This window comes from Ylistrum balloti, unplaced genomic scaffold (assembly GCF_031769215.1).
Source record: "Ylistrum balloti isolate Yb309-2 unplaced genomic scaffold, AGI_CSIRO_Ybal_v1 Utg369734, whole genome shotgun sequence".
In the NCBI taxonomy this organism is placed as follows: Eukaryota; Metazoa; Mollusca; class Bivalvia; order Pectinida; family Pectinidae; genus Ylistrum; species Ylistrum balloti.
The window spans coordinates 96,226-105,926 of record NW_026781947.1 but is presented as its reverse complement, the minus strand read 5'-3'; the positions used below and the strand labels follow the sequence as shown (position 1 = coordinate 105,926).

General features: G+C 36.0%; 1 protein-coding gene across 1 annotated transcript; it reads right to left on the bottom strand.

Moving 5' to 3' along the window:
* Positions 1-1,384: 1,384 nt before the first annotated feature.
* Positions 1,385-8,753, bottom strand: LOC132543005 (uncharacterized). Its single transcript, XM_060206459.1, has 8 exons — positions 8,668-8,753; positions 6,683-6,749; positions 6,062-6,203; positions 3,237-3,607; positions 2,619-2,912; positions 2,100-2,284; positions 1,505-1,610; positions 1,385-1,395 (listed from the first exon to the last, which is right to left on the bottom strand). The coding sequence occupies exons 1-8, from the start codon at positions 8,701-8,703 to the stop codon at positions 1,385-1,387; spliced, it is 1,212 nt and encodes a 403-aa protein (XP_060062442.1). The 5' UTR covers positions 8,704-8,753.
* Between the last annotated feature and the right edge of the window lie 948 nt (positions 8,754-9,701).

Here is a 9,701-nt window from a genome sequence, read left to right as displayed (position 1 = left end):
TTCTAGGCATAAGTTGTCCCCCCCACCTCCAATGTCAGCTTGACAATTTGTACATTTTTGAATCCCAAACTCTTGACAATGCTTCCTGCCAAATATGACCCACAGCATTTATTTAGTTTCAGAGAAGAAGATACTTAAAGTAATAATGCCAAAGTACCCCATTTAGGCCCGCCCCTCAGTCCCATGGGGGGCAACCACTTCATTTGTAAATTTTTGAATTCTCGACTCTGAGGATGCTTCATCCAGCGAAATATGATTGATAGTCATTATTTAGTTTCAGAGAAGAAGATGCTTAAAGCTATATGGCCAAATTTCCCATTTTGGGCTCTGCCCCTCAGGCCCCTGGGGGGTCAGCCACTTCATTTGTACATTTTTGAATCCCCACCAGCCAAGGATACTTGCAGCCAAATTTGACCAAATTCCACCCAGTAGTTTATAAGAAGTCAATTAAAGAAATTGTTGACGGACACCACGGACCAGGTGAGCTAAAAATGGTGCAAGTTACATATTAAATGGTATTGTCATTGGAAGACATCTTTTGTGAAATACATCAGTATACAGTTAAATTATTTCATTTTTTTTTTTTTTTTGCTATTTTTATGATTTAATGATTTTGAACATTAACACATGTATAAATATCTTTTCGTAAATTTTATATTAAACAGTACTCATACAAGAATTCCACGAAAGTTGATGTGTCGCCTGCAAAGCAAGCAGAAACCCATTTTCTATTTATAGTAAGAGTGACCTTGACCTTTGACCCTCGACCCTGAAAAGCAATCTCAGGCAAGCACTTTTGATAAGGAAGTATTGTGTGAAGTTTGACTTTATTTGGCACAGAGGAACTCAAGTTATCGCACAGAAAAAAAAATCTATTTTTAACAATAGTGACCTTGACCTGTTACCATCGACCCTGAAAAGCAACCCTAGGCAAGCTCTATTGGTAAGGAAGCATTGTGTGACGTTTGAGTTTGATCGGTCCAAGATAACTCAAGTTATCACACAGAAACCATAGGGTGGATGATACCGCCAACGCCGACATAGCAATACTTACCTGTCACCTGCTAAAGCAGGCGACATAAAAACTGAATGCAATAGAAATTTTTGATTTGGGAAACAAGGTTGCGTCTTTTAACCTAACTAGGAGAAGCTAATGAAGAATACCATGTTATGAATACCTACTCTTCATCTGTGTCGGTATCAGATGGCTCATATAACGGATCAGCAGATTCACAATCTTGCAAAGATGGTGACGATGAACCCTCAATGTATGTCCAAGTTTAAATTTTATCTGATATACCAAAACCATGTTATATAGGTTAAAAAAAAAAAAAAATATAGGTTAAAAAAAAAAAGTAAAAAAAAAAAGTAAAATGTTACCTGTCTAAAAACATCCTTTGCAAAAATAAGAAAATCAAGATTTATATACTATAAGATGCATCCAAATTAATCACTGAAATTAAAACCACAAAACAGGAAGATTTAGCTAACAACTTGAACCTACCTTCTTTCATTAGTACATGGGTAACAGATGATGAGAAGGAGTCAAGGTATCTGCATTTCCTAAATCCTGATGCAATGGCCACTCTTCTGAATTTCTTTTTGATTTCCTATTTAAACATACAATAATTAGATGTATATGATCAGTGAAGTTATACCGACTGTGCTGAAGACAAGTAATATGTTAATTTTTTGAGGCAGTCTGCCCCTCTGTCAAGATACAAATAAGTTGTAGATAATCACATCACAAGTACAGACATTTAACACAAAGCCCTAACATATGTATAGATTTAAATCTAGATGGGCTAAAGGCATTTACCCTTCGGCCGATGGAACATAGAAAGACCCTATTTAGTTAGTTAGAAAACCATCCAGAGGTAGTACTGAAGCCAAGAGTTTGGATGAAAAAAGTAAAAATTACATGAAAGCAGGTCAGATGAAAAGTGGGTATTAAGGAATGAACAAATGATAAATATTTTAATACTGACATGAACATATAAAAAGTCTACAGTCCAACCCACACTTTCTGTTATCTATGGCATGGAATAACTTTGTTGTGTACTGAAAACACACATTGTCCACTCACATACTTAACATACCTCAGTAATTCGAAATCCAGACAGAACATAAAAGCAAGCTCTAGAAATTGGAGTGAATTCATCACAAATGCTTGCAACTGCATCTCTGGGTAGATTTAATGTTCTATCATGGTTATTGTCACCTGATATGGGAGCTCTCACATCTTCACCATCTGGTAACTTAAACTCAGGATTGTGTGTAGTTACTGAAAATATAATATACACACCAGGTAAAGTGGCAATACAGAAGGTAACTTTGTATCAGACAGATGAACATTTTTTCCCTGTTTCAATTCTCCACATGTATACAGCCAATCATGATAATACTCATAAATAAATAAATATTACTTTATTTACTTACTGAAAACACTGCAAAAGGATAAAAAATCTTTGTTCCTGATACTTACTGGGATACATATTTATTATTTGTTCATCAGAGGTCTTTAGAACCCTATTTTCATCCTCCTCCTGTGTCACAAGAGAAATAAAGACATAACAAAAAAAAAAAAAAAGTGTAACATATATATAATTTATACTTACAAAGGTCAGTATCTGGTTTGCTGGCATCAGTTGCAGATGCAGGGATGTTGACCATTGACACAGAAATGTCAGATGATGGTTCATTGGAACTGTATGTAGCAGTAACATCAGTTTCCATCATAACTACTTGTACATTTGTCGTTGAAACTGGGGTGTTATCAATGCCATCATCCAGGGTAGCAACTGTATCTCTTGGTAGATTTGATGGTTTGTCATGCTTGTCAACCGATGAGGGAGCCATCACATCTTCATCAGTTACATCTGGTAACATACATTCAGGACTGTGTGTAGTTACTGAAAATGTAATATATACACATCAGGTAAAGTGATAATACAGGAATGTGTTTCAAATACAAACTTTGTGACAGAAAGATGAAATGGTTTCTCTTTTTTGATTTTACAATACAGCAAATAATATAATTACTTAATTGTTTACTAAAAATCACTGCAAAAGGATAAATAATCTTACTTTGTTCCTGATGATTACTGGGATACATGTTTATTATTTGTTCATCAGAGGTCTTTAGAACCCTATTTTCATCCTCCTCCTGTGTCACAAGAGAAATAAAGACATAACAATATAAAAAAAAGTGTAACATATATATAATTTATACTTACAAAAGTCAGTATCTGGTTTGCTGGCATCAGTTGCAGATGCAGGGATGTTGACCATTGACACAGAAATGTCAGATGCTGGTTCATTGGAACTGTATGTAGCAGTATCATCAGTTTCTGTCACAGGTATACTATCCTTCTGTATACTGGATACAAGATCATTTGGAGAGTCCTTTACATTTGTAGTATTTCTCCAGGGATATGGACCATTTCCATAGCAGTATAACAATTCCTCCCTTGGATGTATATCTCTGATGGCATAGAAGAAAATATGGGGCTCTCCACAAATCGGAACCATCTTTGGTTTCAGGTTTGGCTTTCTGTCATCATTTATCAGACGGCCTAGTGATCCATCATCATGCGTTGCAGCTAACCTGTGAAAAAAAAGTTGGCATACCGCTAAAACTTTGTCATGTTTTGATTTCTCATTATAAATTTATTGAAAATCAGAAATGTTATTTGTAAAATTATCCCACTTCGCTGAGAAACCATGAACAAACAGATTTTATGCTCAAGTGAGTGAGTGTTCCAGGTATGTTGGACATTGTTTTTGACAGGAAAATCATGCAAACATTACCCGAATAGAAGCATTTTTTTAAGCATTTTTAGACCCTAAGTTGAGGGTACTCATATTACACAAGTGTGCACATTACATGATTTTTTTACTGCTGAGGTCGGAATGGGGGATGAGCTTATTACCGGACATCCCCCCCCCCAAATGTTGGTAAAAAAAAGGGGGTGGGCTTATTACTGAGCATGGGCCTATTGGCGGACAAATATGGTAGTGAAAAATATTAATACACGGCAAGAGGTTTTTTGTGTTACCGTAAATATTCGCATAGAGTGCGCACTTGCGTATAGTGCGCAGGTACTTTTTGGAGATCAGATTTTAAAAAAAATATTCTACAGAAAAATTAATTGACTGGTCACTGCGATGAAACATTTGATGTGGTCTGATCCATTGATAATTAGGAAACCACAATGAGGGTGACCCTAACACATGTAATTACCTTAAGTAAACAAATTTACCCAGGTGACCTAACAAGCATGAAAGGCTTGGCTGATTGTATAATTAATGGTTAATGACAGTTAACACGTTGAGTATGAGGAGACTGATGACATCCGGCTTGGGCTGAACGCGTACTATTGTATGCAATCGCCGAGATGGTAATTATTTACTGAAGATCACTGATTTAAAATGAAGACTTACAACAGGTTGTAGTATAGTGAAATCACTGTCAAATAACCACATTGGCAGGGTTTTTGCCAGCTATTTTGGGAAAGGGACCCTGAGCAAAAATTGGGAAAATATCATCGGCATTTACCACAAATTGGGAAAATATCATTGGTATTTCATAAATTTTGGGAAAATACTAGTAAGTTTCACCAAATCCTATGAATCCTTCACCAAAATCTTTTTTGTGTAGTATTTAGAATTATGTGACAATACCATTAAAAAACATGTCAATGTACCGTAAACGCTTTGCATTCAAGTCCTTATACAACGTGCAATTCAAACGCATATATGATTTGACTTCCCAGCGCACGCTTACCAATATACGTGTGTACATTTGTGTGGTCGACATGATTAGGCCTAATGACTGAAAACTCGTAATAACTGTTAGCATGATATTTTAAGGTTTTCTTGTTTTAATTCAAATTGGGAAAATACAGATTGAAATTGGGAATGGGTCCGGTACTATAGATGCCTGGCAAAAACTCTGATTGGGGTCTCTAAAATGTAGACACCAGGGTCTCCGATCTAATTAAAGCTGGTGAACACGACAAATTATTTCCATATATTATGATATAATTAAAGTCACCCTTTTAATGCTAGCCAAGGCACGGTCCCTTATTTCCGTCAGGACAGAGTTCTTACATTCATCAATACCAGAACTTTATGAAGAGTCGATAGAACATTAGAATAATTTGGAACTAGTAGTATGTAAGATGTGAATGTCATTGGTAGTCAAGTTTTACAATACAAGTATAAATGACCTTGACCCACTTTTAAGGTCACAATAATTAAATATGTTAAATCTGTAAACATCCTTTTCTAATTTATATAACCAAATGTCTCAAAGTGCTAATATTAGCGTAGTTCTTACTGTGAAGGGCAAATAAGCCCTAGTGGTGAAAAGCATTCTGCCTATTAAGCAGATGATTCGAGAACAGATTTCAACTTAAATACGACACCTATATAAGTTGTACTGAACAACGCAAACTATATTATAAGAATCTATTCTTGAATTCTGTCATGTTAAAACAGTGTGTAGTGACACTAACTTGCTTAATTATCGTCCCAAAGTGAAACAAAACAAAAACATGGGTGCCACCATTTTGTATGCTGGGGTGAGACTAAAAACAAGATCTGGGGTGGAATCTAGACAGAGCATGCAGTACGGAAATTACTGATTAAAGACAAAGAAAAACAAGAGCATGTGGATCTCTTAAAAATTTCAAAACTAGGAAAGTTTACCTGTAATTAACATTACGGAACTATAATGGGGCCATTTATTTTCAGAAACCTTTGAAATGATTACAGTACGAGTACTCGGTCAATATAAAAACATAGGAATTTTTTCCGGCCAATATAAAAACAGAAATTGAAAAAAATTACTTTGTTTTGGCTTTAATAAGTAATTTTTAATTTTCCCAATTTCCTGAAAATGCTGCTTTAAAAAAAAAACTGCACTAACACTACCTATGTAAATGTTCTGTTGGGCACTTGGATGGATTTTGTTCTTAATATGCAATGGTCTACCTGCAAACTATGCCCAGCTGAAATTAGGACACCATGCAATAAACCAGGATGCTATCTTACATACCAGTACTGTTTGCCTTTGAAGACACATTCAAAAATATATGTGTCATCCTCACTTTGATGTGGTTCATCTGTCCTTATGACACCACAATACTCCAGCACAGTGTCCCCTTTTGGTATATATTTTTTTGCCAGCACACCTTTACCTATGGGAAAAGATTACATTTTGATATTAAATTCTGCATATTTAATTTGTCAACTATAATCTTAACACACAATATCTAATGACTGATGCTAGCTCAAATAAATCTCAGTCTGAATACATAATATATAAGTTTAACACAAATTAATCAGAATTGTATAATGAATTAATTAGATGATGATGTGACATATGTAAATAATGTACTGTCCTGAACACTATAAGTGAGATTTATAAGCACTAGGATCGGCAGTTAAATTTCTTATTTACTACATCATTAATACCATCAAGTCCTTGTGCAGTTGTAAATCATTACTCTACTCTTCTATTCTGTAGTTTTAGCAAAAAATTATTCTTGAAGTAAATCGACATGCATGAAAAAGAAATAAAATATATATTAAACACTTTTCTTTTTATGTCTGACAATATATTTAATGATCCTTTTAAATTGTTCTGAATGGATTTTCAATACAAAAGATGCTATACCTTTTTTTGGTATATTTACAATGATGAAGTCATCAAGTGGCCTTGTCTTTGGACCATTACTCTTTTTCTGAAAAGAAAATATATTACACAATTATAAAAATCTGTTAAGATTTCAAGAAAAATCTCTCAAAAATGGGGCTATACAGAAATTGATGGTTAAAAAAATTAGGGCTGTCATGAGTTCCCGGACACGGGTCGGGTTTGAACAGTGACCTGTTTCAAAAATGTCTACCCGAGTACACGTCAAAATAGGAAATATTGGTCTTATGTCAATGTTACCAGTAAAACTTTATTAAATCAATAAAATTTCTTACTCTGATGACATTACAATTTCTGTATCCAATATGTTCACACGCAACAATGTATTACTAATGTTTATACTCACACTTGTATTTCATTACAGAAACCGTCACCTCTGGCTCAAGCAGCCATGTGTACTTGAAACCTTAATCATGGTCGTATACATGTATAAAACTAGCTAGAGACTTTCCGGATCAGAATTGTCATGGGACTGCTACTTTCTGTTGGGCATATTATATGCAAATTGATTTCTTCATATTCTGTCACAACGTTAGCATTATAGAGCCTAATCCTCTCGTTTACAGGATGAAGTTTTGCAATGAGTAAATACTGAAATATCAGCAAGGAAGCATACGATTCCAAATGATTTTATTATACCCCCCCCCCCCCCCCCTCCCCCTTATATGAGACTGTATCAAGCCCCACACTACACGTAGGTAAATTTGTCCTCTCTGTGCATGTAACACTGTATGCATGTAGACTAACGACTCATGACCATTGTTGGTTACGGGTCAGGTATTGAAATTCGAGTACTCGGGGCCAACATTTTGTACCCGTGACAGCCTTAAAAAAAATCTAATAGCACTAGGAACAAAGCTATGTTCTCCTACAAACTTCCTTTTGTTCTTATACAAATTACATTCTGCTCAACAAATTTCATGCAAAACAAGTAGATACCAGACATTACAATACACTATCACTTCTAACCTTGTAAAATTGATGGAGTTTCTTTTTGTGATATTTTATTTATCAATTGCAGGAAGTAGTCATAGTATTATAATAAGAGTGGACCAGTATTCAGACCCAGAATTCAGGAATACATGATTTTTTTTTCTTTCCTTTTTTCAATACAGCTGGAGATAAGTTACATGTATAATGAATTTTGACAAGTTAAATGTGTTCTCTCCTGGCTGCTTTACCAGACAATATGTTGGACACAGATTAAACTACTGCAGTTTAGCATTATACATGCATGCATCAGGTGCAATTTCAAAATTGCAGTGGGGGAAGTAAAAAGTCCTCATCATACATTGATATATAATATATTACAGTCAGCCCACTCAACCCAGACACTAGGGCACTGGCTTAGAATTATATAAACAAAGGAGGTGTGAACCACCTGTAATCGGCCTAACCCCTTAATTAAGGCAAGAGTAGTCTGAAGGGTTCTGACTATCTCACCACGATTTTATTTTTGACATGGTCGCGGTCAATAGTTAGAGTATTCTTCCTTACAAAAAAAACGCGAACTGCAAGGGTCGGCGTTCAAGCAATATTTTAGATAATTTATGACAACGCGATATTTATAAATTATACGTCGATTGAAAGATAAAACATTTTTCTACCTACAGTGTACGTGCATATGTATCAAAACAATTAGATGTTGTAAACTATGTACACTTACTTCCACTTATTTTATTATTTGGAATGACCGTCACTATGCGGAATCTCTCCAGATTTGTGCTTGTAAACATAGCAAAAATAAATGAGCGGGAATGTCAAGTTACAATGACAAATCTAGAGAGATCCCGCACAGAGGCGGCCATTATAAGCAAGTGGGAAATAAAGTTGTTGAATCAAGCTATTTTTAACAAAGTTAATTCAGTTTTAAATGTTGGAAAGCTATATAATTTTTCATGGGGGCTAGCTACCGTTGTTAAGATAAAATGTGACAGATAACTTACCTCTGTTAAAGAACGCAGTCTTTTCGTAAGAGGCATAGCGCCTCACTCCTCGGAGAGGCGCAGCCGATGTCAGCTTATGTATTGTTAAGAAAAAGAACACGGAATCTGACGAAACGAAATGTACTTATCTAGCTCGAAAGATATAACTTGTCTCAAGATTAAAATATTGGAATGCCATGTTTATTTCGGTATATGCATATTGCTGTCCGTATACTTCTATTACAGTAAGAGTAAGCGAGAAAAAAGGTTGCGCGTCGCTTCTTTTAAAATTGTAATTTTATACGCACCCAAAAGTTTTCCCCGCCAAGTGTGTACGAAGTTTAATGAAAGTTAAACACACCATCGATATTTTTGTGTGAAGAGCATCACACACTGTCCAATTTTGGGACAAAGAAAGGACGGGCTTTTTTGTAAAAAAAATGAAAATTTATTGCTGAATAAGGAAAATTAGGAGGTGGAAAAGAGAGGACCTCCAAAATGTCCTCCCTTTACGAAAGGTCCTTTCTTTGTTGGTGTTGATTCTAATGAAAGTCCTCTGTTTCCCCCTTTACAAACGCACACACACACACACACACACACACACACACACACACACACACACACACACACACACACACACACACACACACACACACACACACACACACACACACACACACACACACACACACACACACACACACACACACACACACACACACACACACACACACACACACACACACACACACACACACACACACACACACACACACACACACACACACACACACACACACACACACACACACACACACACACACACACACACACACACACACACACACACACACACACACACACACACACACACACACACACACACACACACACACACACACACACACACACACACACACACACACACACACACACACACACACACACACACACACACACACACACACACACACACACACACACACACACACACACACACACACACACACACACACACACACACACACACACACACACACACACACACACACACA

Excerpts from the sequence above, each read along its gene's own strand:
- LOC132543005 (XM_060206459.1), bottom strand. The coding sequence starts at position 8,703 with ATGCCTCTTACGAAAAGACTGCGTTCTTTAACAGAG. Across the intron at positions 3,608-6,061 it reads TTCAAAGGCAAACAGTACTG|GTTAGCTGCAACGCATGATG; the intron begins GTATGTAAGATA and ends TTTTTTTCACAG. Across the intron at positions 2,913-3,236 it reads CAAACCAGATACTGACTTTT|TAACTACACACAGTCCTGAA; the intron begins GTAAGTATAAAT and ends TTACATTTTCAG.